At 41.4% G+C, this 16,829-nt stretch overlaps 1 protein-coding gene across 8 annotated transcripts in view; it reads right to left on the reverse strand.

Moving 5' to 3' along the window:
- Positions 1 to 16,829, reverse strand: part of Kiaa0753 (KIAA0753 ortholog) — a 52,121-nt gene that overhangs the window by 10,856 nt on the left and 24,436 nt on the right. For 5 of the 8 annotated variants that reach the window (XM_037201116.1, XM_028888725.2, XM_037201118.1 and 2 more), the window contains exons 8-16: positions 13,072 to 13,304; positions 11,704 to 11,870; positions 9,823 to 9,945; positions 8,650 to 8,739; positions 8,333 to 8,422; positions 5,117 to 5,195; positions 3,976 to 4,095; positions 1,362 to 1,547; positions 243 to 324 (exon numbers count right to left, since the gene is read on the reverse strand). In XM_037201116.1, coding sequence (XP_037057011.1) covers positions 243 to 324; positions 1,362 to 1,547; positions 3,976 to 4,095; positions 5,117 to 5,195; positions 8,333 to 8,422; positions 8,650 to 8,739; positions 9,823 to 9,945; positions 11,704 to 11,870; positions 13,072 to 13,304 — 1,170 coding nt within the window. Of the gene's footprint in view, positions 1 to 242; positions 325 to 1,356; positions 1,548 to 3,975; positions 4,096 to 5,116; positions 5,196 to 8,332; positions 8,423 to 8,649; positions 8,740 to 9,822; positions 9,946 to 11,703; positions 11,871 to 13,071; positions 13,305 to 16,829 lie in introns of all 8 variants that reach the window. The other 3 variants (XM_037201120.1, XR_005090389.1, XM_037201121.1) reach the window with 3 other exon arrangements.

Here is a 16,829-nt window from a genome sequence, read left to right on the forward strand (position 1 = left end):
AAGCTGATGCCACATATTTGGAGAAAAATGTACTGTTATCTAGCAGTTAAATGCATCGATAAGATCACCTGAAATGCAAACCTGAGATAAACTGAAGACAAGAGGGGTAAACAGTGACATGGTAACCTCGCAGCTGCCAGGTGAGGATTTTGGTCATCACTGGGCAGTTTTCTCAACCTTTCAGTATGTTTGGAATTTTTCAGAGTAAAATATTGAGGGTGGAGTTGGGGAGAAACACCTACCATTTCTTTCTTCGTGCATCCATAAGTGAGGGTCAGCGTATACAATTTTATTATATCTTTGGCGAACTGTCTCCTGGTATTTCTTTAAAAAAGAAAGTTTAATTTATGAGAAAAAGTAAGTTTCATTATAAACTAGAAGTAGTAAGTGTGGAAACAGCTCAGCAGACAGACACTGATGAGAACAGGCGTCTGCTGGGCTAGAAAGCGAGCAGCTCCTGAGGGAAGCCTAGAAGAAACAGCATGACTAACGTGGCTGCAACCTCGGCCAGCTTGTCCCTAGAGCTTCCTGTAGTGACAGACACATGTCCTGTCCATCTACGGACCACCTGTATTTCCATCTTCCTTCGTTTTGTTTCAACAGACATATGCTGGCTAGTTCTACTGCTCAGGTCTAGGCAGTTACCGCATGAGAGGGAAGGCGGTTTAAAGAGGAAAAACAGTATGTCTTTACATTTTCAAAACCACCAAAAGTTACCTTCTTTATAATTTCCTACTTAGCAGTGAGGAAGAACTGAATTAATCATGACACAAGTGAACCAAAAATGCTGAGTATGGGGTCAGACCTGGACAGGGCATCCTAGCTCTCTCGTTTTTATGACCTTGACCACACCATTTGATCACTGGATTTTGATTTCCTGTTCTTGAACAATCCGGTAGGATGGCTGATGTCTGAGGTCTAAAGTTTATAAGAAAAGGGAGTCATTCTAAAGTAGTAGTCTGGAAATTAACGGAGGTAAGGACATCTGTGATTTGACAGGGTCACTACAGCAAGGTACAAGAGGTATAAATGATGGATGCAAAAGTCAATGGTACAAACTGTGGAAACAAGTTTGTCCTGGAATCTGTTTTTGGAATTATAAGTCACTGTTAACAGGGTGATAACAGTATGGACTACTTATTAGGTGATGTGTCAGATAGTTTGCTAAATACTTTACATCTTCTTCTTTTCTCAGAAACCCTACTTAGTAGACAGGGTAAATGAATGAACCAAAGCACACTCAGTTGGCAAGAGAGCTTGGATTTGAAAGTAGGACCCTGTGGCTCTGTCATATTGAGTGTCCACACAGGAGTGGAGGTGAACCCACACTGGCAAAACAGACCAGCAGGCCCAGACCTTACTTCCATTTCCTCCATCCGGCGCATCATGGTCTGTAGATCAGGGCTGTCCTTGCTGTCCCCCAGTGTGGCTGAAGTCTCTAACCCCAAGATCTTATCATGAGTCACGGCCCGGAGCTCATGAGCAGCATCTTCTAAACAGTCATCCAGCTGATGAATATTCCTGGATTCATAATTGACCCCTGCAGCCTACAAAATGAAGAAAGGGTAAAAAGGTAATATAAAGAGAACCAAAAAATTAAAGATTATTGTTGATCATTGTAACCCCAAAGCAGAGTGATCCAACTGGCAGAGATCCTATGCCAGAACAAACTTCTTGGTCAGTGCATAACAAAAGCACTAGCTGATACAATTTTTATCAGTCGCTTAAGTGATTGCACTAACCAAGCAGTGGCCTTCAGTGACAACTTAAACAGCATTTCATCCGCCTTGCTGACTGGGAGAGCACGTATCTCTTCTGCCACATTTAGGGGAACATACCCTATTTTATATGTCACATATTCTAGATGGCATGCCTTTTCTTTTGGTCCATGCCCTTGTAAAAGCCTCATGGCACTATGAAGTTCAGGGTTCTTTTCTTTGCTTGAGGCTCTTGTTATAAGCTAAGAGAATGTTAACATTCTCTGCAGACTTGATGTGCAAGCGTTTCCCCTTTCTTTCTTTTTCTTCCTTCCTTTCTTTTTTTTTTCTCTCTTTTTTTTTGAGATAGGGTCTCTACACAGCCTGGAACTCACTTTGTAGACCAGACCAGCCTCAAACTCACAGAGATCCTCCTGCCTCTACCTCCCATGTGCTAGGATTAAAGGCTTCTGTTACTACACCCAAATATTTTTCTTGATCCTAATATAGGTCTATAATCTGATCTGTATTTTTTTTTTTTTAGTATCTTCTTGGTAAAGAATGAGACATTCCTAGGAGTAAGACCTGGTTCTGCCCTTCAATTTTGGACAAGTTTATTCAGCCTCTCTGGGCTTATCTTCTTCCTTTTCTTTTGTTTTTTTCGAAACAGAGTTTCTCTGTGCGGTACTGGCTGTCCTTGAACTCACTCTGTAGAGCAGGCTGACCTCAAACTCTTTGTTTTTAAAAAATATTTTAATTAAAATATAATTACATAACTTTCCCCCTTTCTTTTTCTCCATCCAATACCTTCCATGTCCCCCATTACTCTCTCTCTCAAAGTACTAGCCTCTATTTCTTTATTATTGTTACACACACACACACACACACACACACACACACACACACATACACTATATAGATACAACCCGCTGAAGACACTTAGTGCTGCTTGTGTGTACATGATTTCAGGGCTGACCATTTTGTCTTGGATAATCAATCAGGAAGCTCATCCCTGGGAAAGACTAATTCTCCCTCTCTCAGCAGTCATTAGTTACCTGTTTGATTATTTTTAACACTGATTATTGATGTATAGCCTGGAAAACTTGCAATGAGAATGTTTCTAACAGCCCAGAATTCTAAACGAGAGTTTTATCTTTCAAATAATTGTATTAAAGATGGTTTAAGGCCGACGAAGTAATTTGCACATAAAAAGGCTGTTTTATTCATAATATTTATATATGTCTATTTTACTGTTAGTATTAGTAATCCATTTCACTTTCCTTTCATATTGAAATGCTTTATGGAGCTGCTTTCCTAGGTTAGATGCTAGCCCATCACTTTTTGGGAGTCTAAAAGGGGCTTTTAGTGGCCATGATGAACAAAATACACCAAGCTATCACACACGTGAGACCATAATGACCAATGAAGGCTTAGTTCCATTCTTAGCAGCCTGGCCTCACATGGAACTCCAACACAAAATAACAACACAGCTAAGATCCCGCTTAGTACTTACATTAGTTCGAACAATCTTGACCTACAGTCTTCTTGCCCCCAAGGCCACTGGGCTATTGAAACTTCACTCCTGCTTCCTTCTGACTCCTTTATACTCTGTCTATTACTTGTTTGGAGCAATTACAGCAGCAAGCATCTTTTTACAAGATTTAGAAGACTAAAAGAATGTAACTTGCACCTTCTATTCCAAAGTTCCTTAGGCCAGGCAGACAGACAGTTTCCTAAACATTAAAAGCAAATCCCCCAGAGGAAGATTAGCCTGAACAACCACAAAAGAGGTTTGTATTTTCCTCAAATGCTTTCATTTCTTTCTTGGACCTTCTTTCCTTTCTGTTAGGCCAGACATGGCTGTGTACTGAGTACTCAAAACTTGCTTGCTTGACAAAAACATTAGGCCTTAAAAAGAAAGGAAATGAGGCCAGTAATGAGCCAAAGTAGGCTGGCTGAGAAAGCAATGAGAAAGCTATTCTTCTGCCTCAGGCCATCAACATTCAGGGCCACAGTTATCTACACTCTGTCATTAGAGAGATAAAAGTGCACCAACAAAAACCTGTGGCTCTAGAGATGTCTATGAGCTGTTTGCAAGGCCTAGTCAGACACAGAACTAAATACACACTCTAAGAATTAACATGCCACACACATATGAAGAAGAATTTTCACTCTCCTCGAGTAGGATAATGTAGTGTTTACAAAGTAATCTGCATATCATTTTCCTTTGACTGGAGACATGATCATGCAATAATACCAGAATACCAACACGACACACCTGCTCTGCAGGCTGGGATGCTGCTGCTGCTGCTGCTGCTGCTGCTGCTGCTGCTGCTGCTGCGCTCGGTGACAGATGATCCTTCAAATGATTATTTGCTTCCACAGAAGAATTAACTCTCTATTAAAATGGACAAATGCATTCACAGATTATGAAAACTCACAACTCATATCAGAACAAATAAGTCATGTTGCAGAATAACCCATGTGGAACTATTCATCAGCTCTAGCTACAGTAGGCTTTTTGTAGCAATGAAAGTACTCGGTCCTTGTGAGAACAAATGCCATGTGTTGTTCTTGGTGCTCCAGACATTTTTTAATCTCTACTTTGTAAACACTGCCAGAGTAGCTATATGCTGCTTTGCAAGTCATTCAACTTGTCTGTTCTATATTTTCTCAAGAGTCAAATAAGGAGACTGCACAACTTCATCTCTAGGAGACCTCTGAGGTTAATAATCCTGGAATTTCCATCAACTCTAATAACCTAACACTTCTTAGGCTCATAATGCCATTCAATCAATTAAGGTCATAATATTCTTAGATGACCTCTTCTATAAGCATGAAAACACCATGACTTCTATTTCCAGGGTGGATCCATCTGGTGTCACTATTGAATCCCTACTGCTTACAGGAGTGTGACATATACTCGTAGTATGCTGTAAGTCAATTCATCTTTGAGAAACTTCTAGTTTGTGCAGATAAGTGCCCCAAATCTCTCTCTCCTACTGTAAAATAGCCAACCATTCCAAGTTATCAAGGTCATAGAGACCAGCATCCAAAGGATGATAAAGTGAACACCATCATTATCAACAGATTGATTTGGAAAGAATGGAAAATCCACTCTAAACTCCTTCCCCAAGTTAAAATGCCACCCTTCTCTTTTAAAAGCAGTGCTTGCTTCTCTCCCCTCACCTATACTCTCACCCCCCCAGCCCCCCCAACCCCGTCTACACAGAGGACACGTAGCTAGTGGGTGTTGTGTGGGAGTCTGGAGGCTGTGATGGCCCCAGCAGTGAAACCCTGTCTGTACTGCAGGCTCCCACCACCAAACAGACACTTGGCCCTCTGAAAAAGGGTCAGTATGACCTACGTGACAACTCTTCATTTCAGAACTGCCAGAGGCAAGCAAATGAATCAGTTACCTGGGCCTTGATCAAGAGGGGCTTCAACCGCTCCAGAACCGCCTCCTCTACCCTGTCAGCTAACTGGGTGGCAGAGGCACTGTGGAGAAGGAGAGTTGACAGTTCAGAAGCCAGCATGTCCTCTTGGGGCATCTTTATGGAACTCCTCCAGGAGACGGCAAACCAGATGAGGGCACACCCACAGTGCTCCTCCAACTGCAATGACCGCATGCATGCCCCGGGTCTTGTCAAAGGGACATTTGGATTCAGTTGCTCTGAGCGAGACTAAAATCCCATCCCTCTCTTTCTTTCTCTGTCTCTCCCCCCCCCATCCCTGCTTGCAGATCAGCATGTAGCTCTCCGCTATGTCTCCAGCACCACACCTGCCTGCTGCCATGCTCTCTACCACGATGATAATGGACTAATAAGCCTTTGAAACTGTAAGCAAGCCCCCAGTTAAACGTTTTTTTTTTGTAAGAGTAACACTGGTCATGGTGTCTCTTCACAGCAAGACTTCACAGTGACTAAGACAGAAACCAAAGCATACGAGAAGCATACAACCCAGCAAATTCACTCTGGGAAATTACTACAGTGAAATAAAGACACATCACAACACATATATGTTTATACAGTTTTTAGTCATAATCATGCCATACTAATGATAACCCAGATGTCCCTCACTTGTTTACTAAGATGAGTAGCTAAACCATGAAATCCAACTCACCAAAAGAAAGAATGAACAAATAACACATGTAGTGACTCTCCAGCGATTACTTCAGGAAAAAAAGGTCAATTCTAGGGCAGGTGAGATGGCTCAGTGGCTAAAGCCACTTGCTGTCAAGCCTGACGGCCAGAGTTTGATCCCCATAGTTGGATGAGAGAACTGACTTCTGCAAGGTAGCCTCTGACCTCCATATGTAGCCTCTGACCTCCATATGTAGCCTCTGACCTCCATATGTACCCTATGTACACTACGGCACAACACTCCCCTCCCACTGGAAAAAACAAAAATTTAAAAAGCCAATTCCAGAAAGTTATACACCGTAGAAATAATGATCTTGAAACAAAATTATAAAAACAGAAAGCAGATTAGTGGCTACTATGCTCACTGAGTCAAATGATGGCTGGGGGCAGCAGAGAAGTATATATGGCTATAAACGGTAACATGAGTGATAATATGGTATTGGGTATATTCTTGACTGTAGCAACGACAGCTGATCACATGTACCCTCACTGTATAGATATCTACACCCTAGCTATATGTAGTCAACAGTTTAAGATGTTACACTAGGTAGTTGAGAAATGATTTCCCAAGATTCTTCTATATTATTACAACTTTGTGTGAATATATAATTATTTAATAATAAAAAGTTTAATATTAACAAATTTTCCACTAAAAATCAATTCCAAATAAGAATTCTGTAATAAGACTAATAATGGGTATACAAAATTAGCAAATATAAGCATAGAACAGACATTTTTAGATTTGAAATGTCTGGAAAAAGACTCCTTTCCCTCCAATTAATTATTGTCTTGTCTTTCCTGATGCTGATGAAGCGCTGACCCTCTGGGACCTGTCTGCTGAGGGTCCTTACCTCATCCCCAGAGGCTGCCAGAGGAGCTGAGAAGGCAGAGCATGACCAGACAGCTCACTCTCCAGACAAGGCTTCCTTCCAGAAGCTCAGGGAACCTAGTTCCTGAGGTGGCTGAAACCTGTCTTGTCTGTCATGACCCCCATGCTCTCTGATTCCCGGGGTGGGGCTCTTGAACTCTGAGGAAAGCCTGAAGTCAGGTTCTGATCCAGATTCTGCAACCTATTCTCCCGAGCCTTCCTCTAACACTAGCAGAACTGCCCTCCCCACGCTTCGCTAAACTTGTACTTCTGTTTCCAAAATTAAGGCTGTTTGGCAGAAATGCAGACATCAGTAGTAGATTGTGAACAAGGGTAATGAAAGATTAACTCAGGAATCAGGACAGTAGGCATCTCTAGGGGGAAGGAGGTAGAGCTTCTACAACACTATTACCTGGTTTGGGAGGCAATGTATAGGTGTTTATTTTTTATTTTTATCTATCTATCTATCTATCTATCTATCTATCTATCTATCTATCTATCTATCTATTTAGGTTTTTCCGAGACAGGGTTTCTCTGTGTAGTTTTGGTGCTTGTCCTAGATCTTGCTCTATAGATCAGGCTGGCCTCGAATTCACAGAGATCTACCTGGCTCTGCCTCCCCAGTGCTGGAATTAAAGGCATGTGCCACCACTGCCTGGCCTAGGGGTGTTTATTTATAATATTCTTAACCATACAAGTGGATTTAGTGTGTTTTTCTATGTGTATTCTACATTTATTTTTTCAGAAAAAATACACATAAAAAAATAAATGAGATATGGAAAGACAATTCATAGGCAATCAACCTTATAATAACTAGAGATGACCAAGGCAGACTCCCTCCAACACCTGAGACCACCCCATCACAGAGGTATGTATACATATGCTGGCCACTTCTTGGAGACAGCAGAAGTATGGAAGTATCAGTTATGTGTGTAGGGGGAATCCTTCAAATCCTAAGATCTGTGATTGTATAACTGAATTCTTAACCTTAGTCACTTGGCCTCTAAGGAAAGAACCACAGCCCTGTAACCGGGACCGAATGCAGTCACGAATAGTAATAGAATGTACAGATGTTTCAATCAGTGCTTTGTTCCTTTGACTACAGGGTGAATGATCATCAGAGCTGGAAAAATTGGCCAACTGTGGCAATGGCATCAGCCCCATTACATCTTAAGTATATTTCTTCATTGCCTGTTAGGTGGCAGCACTCTAAGGGGATGAATGGGAGAAAGCAAAGTCATCTGAAAACCTCAGACCATGTTCAGGCTAACATGTCAAACAAAAGCATCCACACAGTCACCATTCACACACACCATGCACATCCACTCTGCCCTCAGGAAGACTGATATTGGCCTAGTGCAGTGATGTGGGATGCATTGCAGGAAACAAGAAGCAAGCACAGAACTCCTCCCAGATCATACATGGCTCTGCAGTTCTCCTTCACACTCTACACACTCCCAGGAAACTGTGACGTACTAGTATACATGGAAACATGCAAATGCTCATTCATTCAATTACTTGATGTTGGAATGAGGTGAGGTTAAAAAAGTCCAGGTTGGCTGTTCAAACTGTAAGAATTAAAATAGGGACACATACCCTATCACTCCCCAGGAGCAAACATATACCTTAATTTTTGAAGTCTATCCAATTCTTCGGCTTTCAGTTCATCCAGCTCCTTGGTTCTTCTACAAGTCTCAGCCTCAAGCCAATCAAGCCTAGAGGGAAGTAAAGTCATGTCAACTCTCCTTAAAGCAGGTCAGGACTCCTTTGGCTTCTATCTTTGGCTCTACCACAGGCCTCGTAGTTAGCTTTGCAGTTTTAGGAGGCAGAAAGCCAGTAAGCAGAAGTGTAGCTGACATCAACAATCCTGAGTCACTGTCAAAGGAGTGAGATGATGCAGAACAAGCCTGCCTTCTTGTTCACCTCAGAAACAAATATTTACCTCTGCTTTTGCATTCTTTCCATTTCTTTGGCTTCCAATTCTTCTAGTTCCTTCAGTCTTTTGGAAGACTCAGCATCTGGCCAAGGAAGCCTAACAGACAGTACAAAAGTCAAGGTAACCATGCCTCAATGCCACAGAGTGTCATTATCACAGAAACAGAGCAGAAATGAGCCCCCTCCCCCAGCCCAGCACCAATCCTGGCTCTATTAAAGGATTCAAAAAGTAATGTATTCTCTGTGTACCCATGAAAGCTTCCACAAAAGGATATTTATGCAGTTAGTACATACACAAGAAGCTGCCAACAAGAAAGCCAGCCATCACTGTTCTCAGGACCAGTTACTTGTTTAGAAAAGAAACAGACCCCAGTGAATAATAAAACCAAATACAAACAAAAGGGAAAAGTTAACTCTAAATAATTTTATTGCATGTGTATGTCAAAGAGCTTTGATCCTTCTGATTTAGGATATGTGAATATCACCAAATTCTCTTTCGACCTACTCTTTTTTTAAGGGCTGAAGATGGAGATATACTGGAGCACAGCGTACGTTCTTCACATACATTGGAGCCATGCTGTACTCCTGAGCTACCCCAGCTCTAATACCCATTTTCATTTTTGCTTTCCCATAACTGCTCGGGTAATTTCAGCCAAACAAATGCAGAGCAAGCTGTTTTCACTGCTGTCTTCCTTTGGAATGTTCTCATTATACCCCTCACATTTATTCCTGCCTGTGCAAGTCCTGGTTTAATTCCTACCTCCTTGCATGAAGCTTCATTTTCTGCAGCAAGAGGTAAACACTCTCCGTTCTGAACTTGCCCAGATCTTAGGGTGTATACCATGTTCTATCTTAAATCACAGCTAATTACATATATTTTCCACTGGCTGCAAATAAGAAGGACTAGGATTATGGTCTTATTTGCTCTTTTTTTTAAAGTGCATAGAGCGCACAACTGTGCCATTTACAAATTGGCAAATGACATACATAGAAGTTTTGAATGAATGAAACAAGAAAGAATAAAAGAATGGTGGTACTGTGGTAAGCTGGAGAGTGCAATAGGAAAGTTCAGCTATCTGATTTTAAATAATCACCTTTAGATACAGGAAAGACAAGAAGGGCTTTGCTTCAGAGTCTGTGTAAATGGAGCCCTTTGATTCTGAAGACTGCTAATACAAACCTGGCTGCTTCCTGCTGGGCAGCACCTCCCAATTGACTTCCCTCAAGGGTGTCCTCCTGCTGGAGGGGCTGTTCCTTCGCAGCATCTCTGCAGGGACTGGACTTCACCTTTAGCCACGCAGCACTGCACCAAATGGAAAAGCATGCCTTTGCAATCATCCGTCCACTTCTCGTGACTCATCCTAAGTGCACCACAGTAATGCTGATCTACAGCTCAGCACCTGGCGCCTGATAGAAAATGAACGTGAAGGGGAGAGATCCTCCAGCTCTCATGCCCAATGTCAAAGGGAGAAGATCCCTTTGCCTCAAAGAAGCAGTCACTATTTTAATTTAAAAAAAAAAAAAAAAACTGTCACAGAATGAAAAATGTACTTCAACAAAGCCTGCTTTAAATATATGAGTCACTAATAATATCCCACATCCTCTAAGTGTCTGTGTTAGGTCTCACACAGCACTGTGATCTAGGAAGCCTTCTCTGTCCCACATCTCCACCCACCATACATACTATCTAGAGCAGTGGGTCCCAACCTTCCCAATGCTGAAACCCTTTAAAATAGTTCCTCATGTTATGGTGACCCCCAACCTAAAATTATTTTCATTGCTACTTCATAACTGTAATTTTGCTACTGTTATAAATTGTAAATATCTGGTATTCAGATATCTGATATGTTGACTTCTGTGAAGAGGGTTGTTTGACCCCAAAGGGGTTGAGAACCACTGGTCTAGAAGATAGTATATTGTACACTTGGTTAGCAGGCCAGACATCATCCTGTTGATGTTTTATATTACCAACTCAACTCACATCCCTATATTGACATGTATAAAACAAAGAAATCAGAACAAAGCCACGAAAGCAAACAACAACAAACAAAAACACACACTCAGCCACGAGATGGTGGCACACGCTTTTAATCCCAGCACTCAGGAGGCAGAGGCCAGTCTGGTCTACAAAGTGAGTTCCAGGAGAGCCAGGGCTGTTACACAGAGAAACTGCCCCCCGCCAACAAAACCCAAAACAACAACAACAAAGCCCCCCGCCCCCCACACACACACAATCAGGTCAGAAGATCCAGCTCTGTGACACAGTGGAACACAAGCGTCTTTCAGCACTGCTTTCTCCTTTTTCTCAAGGCTAATAGGTCCGCACTACCATGGATTCACACCATGCACACCCACAAGGGGACTCCCTGTTGTGTGTTTCCTCCTTTGCACTGCTAGACCTGTCTAGTTTCTACCACTGTGCCCTCAAGAACTCCCAAACCTTGACAAACAATCTCCCTTTATCTTTGGCCACCCTGCCCCCTGAGCCTATTTCAAATCAAACCCTGCTCCCCCTGAGGACAGCACCTCCTCTCTAGCTCTGTGGAGAGCAGACCCACACTGTCCTCATGCTATGAGTGTGTGTGACAAGACAGTAACGTTAGCATTACAATGACTAGCTCCTGCAGGAAGGGCAGAGTCAGGGAAATATGGATGAGCTCAGAGTTCATAGCTATCTTGACTAGGAATTAAAATTCTTTAAAAATCTTACTCAGCAAAGATTAAATGAATGCCTATTATGTGTAGGCATTGGATGTTAAGACATAAGAGATACAATGCCCAGCCTCAGGTAAGCACAATCTATTCACAGGGCAGACAACAGTCACAATCCCTCCTACAATGAATGGCACATAGCCACTGGGCACTGAGGTACTCCACCCATGGACAGGTACAAAAAGGAACCAACAGTCTTCCAGACAAAAACCTTATCTATCACTCACCCAAATAAGCATTTCTGCTCACGGGGAAGAATGAAGCCTACTAGTTCGTTTGCTCTAATGTGTGCCATCTGTGGAAGAAAAATAAGGCCATGCAAACTCACAGTCCTTGAATTTTTGCATACCATTTAGGAGAGGCTGGTGGGGATGTGGGGTTTGGAGGTATCCAAGGAGCCCTGTGGTCTTTCACAGGCTGTCGGTTCATTTTTAATCTGGATGACACCGTTGTCTGTTGCAACCTGCTTTTGCTATAAGGTTGGTTTGGTCGATTTTTTTCAGGTATGTGGAGTCCCTGTAAGATGTAAACATGAATTACAAAGACAAACAAGTATCAAAGACACTCTGGTTTCAACCTCTGACTCACAGGAAGCTTGAAGTGCCTCTTTGCATTCATTCTAAAAGCTATAAGAAAGCACTCTGAGGGAAATGTGAGAAGCATATAAACCACACTAAAGTAAACCTGGCAAGGGTGGACCTGGAATCCTTGGCTTTTCCACATTTATATATACAAAATATTTATTCTCTTTTTCCTTAATTAAATCTCCCTTTTTAAAAGTCCATGTTTATTTACAGGTAAATTATAAAATATTCTTGGCTAAAATATTTAACCCTTTTGAACCTTAGTCTAACCACAATGAGTCATACAATTTCAAATGCCATCGGGCATGATGCTGAGAAGAACCTCCAAGTAGAATTCTTTCGTATAGACTCAATCCTAACTTCCCAGTGACCTCATTACAAGTTTATCTGGGAAGAAATAAAAACTTGATCCCAATCTGTGACCTGTCGGTTACTGGCTGTGCTGATTAGTGTTTTAGAGTCCTCTGCAAAGAGGGAACTTCCAATGAGAAAGTACCTACATCAGACGGGCTTGTAGGCAAGCCTATGGGCATTTTCTTGACTAATGAGTGCTGTGAAAGAAGCCAGCTCACTGTATGCAGTACCACTTCTAGACATACAGTAGGCTGGGAAATTCATGGAGAGCAAGTTAGTAAGAAGCATTCCTCCATGGTCTCTGCTTCAGTTCCTGCCTTCAGTTTCCTACCTTGAACTCCTGCCCTAGCCAAAACAAAAACAAACAAACAAACAAAAAATCTTTTCTCCCCAATTTGGTGGGTTTTTTTTTTTCCATAGCAATAGGAAGGAAATTAAGAAACCAGTAAACTACCAAATCTTAAATCCTCCTAACTCTCACACTTTCAAGTACTGAATTTTAAGACAAGTTTCCTAATTACAGCCATGGTATTCAATTAGTTAGGATCTTACTGAAGCAGGGAAAGATAGAAGCTACATCCTATACTACCATTACAAACTGGCTTTTGTTAAAATAAAAAGCAAACCTAGAATTAATTTGACTTAGATTGCTGGACTCAGGGCTGTGGCATCCATCTGTCCCCAAACAAATGTTGGTCCCACCATTGAGTAGGTTGTATGGCCTTGGACAACATCAGTTGAATAGAAGCACATCACATAAAAAAGGAAAGACTTCATACCTGCTGCAGTCTGGCTGACTCTAACATATCTTTCTTCCTAAATGGCACATGCTCTGTTGCAGTCTTCTTTTTCACTGTTCGTGTTTTTGCTGGGGTTAGTGCTTCATCCTTGACGCCTGTACTATGGCCCAATATGAAAGGGGCTTCTTCTGGAAGAGTATCCTCATCTACCACACCAACTTCACTCTCCAGCCTTTGAGTCACTGGAAGCTCCACATCAGGCTGACACACATCTACACAGAGATTTCAGAGCAGAAATTCTACTTAGCCACACAGGTAGAATGACTGAATAGCACACAGGCTCTAACCTCCAGCCTGGCTGTGAAAAGCATGAAGCTCTGTTGCCACACACGCTGCCCCCCTTACCAGTACTACCACCATTGTAATTACCAATGCCCAAGAACCATGGCCGGAACCCCCTCAATGTCAGGACCCACATGTACTGATTTTCCAGTTCTTGTCTATGGTCCTAATTCTGCAATATGTCTTGCTCCTACCCAGGTTGGCCTCTTAAGGGTCTCTTGACTATAAGATACTACCCAAACTAGCCCCCTGCTGATCGCAGTCACATTTCCACTGGATTGCCAAATTGTCTGTGCTAGCTAGCTTTATGTTAACTTGACACAAACTAGAGTCAATTGAGGAGGGAACCTCAATTGAAAGAAAATATCTCCATAAGGTCCAGCTGTAGGGTAATTTCTTAATTAGTGATTGATGGGGTAATGCTATTCCTAGGCTGGTGGTCCTGGGTTCTATAAGAAAGCAGGCTGAGCAAGCCATGATGAGCAAACCAGTAAGCAACTCTCCTCCCTGGCCTCTGCATCAGCTCCTGTCTCCAGGTTCCTGCCCTGTGTGAGTTCCTACCCTCACTGCTTTTGATGATGAACTGTTATATGGAACTGTGAGTGAAATAAACTCTTTCCTCCCAAGTTGCTTTTGGTCATGGTGTTTCATCACAACAACAGTAACCTTAACTAAGACATTGTATTTCTAAAGTAGAAATACTGGAGCCAGTATTTCCAGAAATACTGCGCCAGATGGCTCAGTGTCTAAAAGCACTTAATGCTCTTGTACAGGACTTGGGTTCAGTTTCTAGCACCCACACAGTGGCTCATCCATAACCTCAGTTCCAGAGCTTCTGATGCCACCGTCTAAACTCCATGAGCACCAAGTGCACAGATGCACAAGTATATATGCAGGCAAAATACTTACTTTTGTAGATTTACTTATTTTATGTGGACGAGTGTTTTGCTTTCATATATGTCTGTGTACCACATATATGCATGGTACCCTCAGATCTCCTGGAACTAGAGTTATAGACAACTGTGAGTTACAGATAGCTACGATATGAGTGCTGGGAACCAAACCCAGAACCTCTGGTAGAGGAGCTAGTGCTCTTAACCACTAAGCCATCTCTCTACCCTTAGAGTAAAAACTTTTAAAAGTGAAAACACTTAAAAACTTTTTTCTCTACTCAATATCTTTGAACCCTAGTTTGATATAGAATATAGTATGAACTGTATTCTGCACACGTGGCATCCAATTGGCAATTAGAAAAGGAAATAAACTTTTTTTTAATGAAATAAAGGCCTATATAGCCAATTCAGGGAACTTGGAATACAGATAAACTCTTACTAATAAAACTGTTCAGTCAAGTTTCTACACATAAGAGCAACATACAAAAGTCACAAAATAACTACTTAGGAAATATAATAGGGAAAATATCCCATTAACATAGGTGACAAAAATTGTAAGGTGGGGCTGGGTGATGGTTCAGTGGTAGAGTGTCAGTCAGATGTGAGGCCCTGGGTTCCAGTCCTGGAACCAAAAACAACAGCAAACACAAATACACAAAAACAAAATCTCCAAGAAAATGAGGAGGAAATCTAATGAAAAACTCATAGAAATCTCAACAGAAAACATTACAAAGCTTTTATTTTTTGCAGTACTGGGACTATGTACCTGGCCATTAAAATGACACAAATGAAAATCTGAATCAAGTTTTCATTTACAAACAAAGTGAACATTGCAAAGATCTCAATTCCCCACCAAGGGATCGATAATCTCAAATGTATATCAAATTAAAATTTGTGTGTGTGTGTGTGTGTGTGTGTGTGTGTGTGTGTGTGTAAACAGATGATCCAGCTGGGTGTGGTGGTGCATGCCTTTAATCCCAGCCCTCAGGAGGCAAAGGCAGACAGATCTCTCTGAGTTTGAGTCTGGACTACATAGCAAGTCCCAGGTCAGCCAGGGTTACAATAGTAAGACTACCAAAAAAAAAAAAAAAAAAAAAAAAAAAAAAAAAAAAAAAAAAAGACAAACAGACGAAACCTAAACATATTGACCCTAAAATCTGTATGAAGGGGCTTAGCATTTTTGAGCACCTGTTCTTTTAGAAGACTCAGGTTAGGTTCCCAGCACCCACGAAATGATTCATAACAATCTATAATTCCAGTTAAAGGGAATCCAATGCCCTCTTCTGACCTCTGAGGGCACCAGGCATGTACATGGTACACATATGTACATGCAAACATTAATACATAAAATGATAAATCTAATTTTAAAAATTCATGTGAAGTGTAAAAGTCTAAGAATTAGCCCAACAACTTTGAATAATGACAACAAAATGGGGAGTGAACTAGAGGCAGGAATCTTTCTTGACCAGGGATGAGAATCTTAGCAAGAGCTGCAGTGGTCAAGGCAGTGTGGAGAAAACATAGGAACAAAGGTACAGGATGGGAGCCACAGATTAGCAGATATGACCTGAATTACTACTGTCCACATATCAAATATCAGAGTGGAATCCATGCCCTACACTGAACAATACTCAGCTTACAAAAGCATGAAGTCCTAAAGCAGTGGTTTTCAACCTGTGGATTGTGACCACTTTGAGGATCACATCAAATATCCTACATATCAGATATATCTACATAACGATTCATAATAGTAGCAAAATTATAGTTATGAAGTAGCAACAAAATAATTTCATGGTTGGGGGTCATCACAACATGAGGAACTGTATTAAAGAGTCATAGCATTAGGAAGGCTGAGAACAACTGCCCTAAAGGAAGTGGTTTTTTTCCTTCTTTCAGAAGAAAAAAATAGGAGAATATCATCATCAGGACAGAAAAGACTTTCTTAAACTCAAATACGATATTGACTTATTAGGGTTTACTTACACTGAACTACAGCTTTTGATTAAAAGTCACTATAAAAAAAAATCAGTCAAATCTGGAAGGAAGATCCCTAAAATATATGTAATTAACATGGGATCAATACTCAAATGATATAAAGAACTTTTACAAATCTATAAAGGAAATAAACAGTTCAACAGAGAAATGTTGAAAAGCATAGGAACTATAATTTATGCAGGAAAAAAAGTGGTCAATAAAAGCATGAAAAGATGACAAACTTCATTTAGCAATCAGGAAAATCAAGCCATAACTAGCATTCAAAGCCATTAAAATGGGAAAATATGAAGTATGATACCAAACATAAATGAGAAGTGAGGAAAGAAACCACCAGCACAGGCGTGAACTGGTTAACTCCTCGGAAGGGTGACTCAATCGATCCACCGATCAATGGATGCCCTAGCAAGGCTGGAGGTTTGCAGTGCAGCAGCTGCATCACAGGCACACTCAGCCCAAGGGAACTCACTTATGTACACACAAAGAGAAGAGGCACAGCCTTTCACTTCACCCTGTCACTGTTTATAAAGGCAGAAGCAGCCAGTATAGTGGCATGGTGACATCTATGTA

The sequence above is a fragment of the Peromyscus leucopus genome, chromosome 8b (assembly GCF_004664715.2).
Source record: "Peromyscus leucopus breed LL Stock chromosome 8b, UCI_PerLeu_2.1, whole genome shotgun sequence".
NCBI classification, from domain to species: domain Eukaryota; kingdom Metazoa; phylum Chordata; class Mammalia; order Rodentia; family Cricetidae; genus Peromyscus; species Peromyscus leucopus.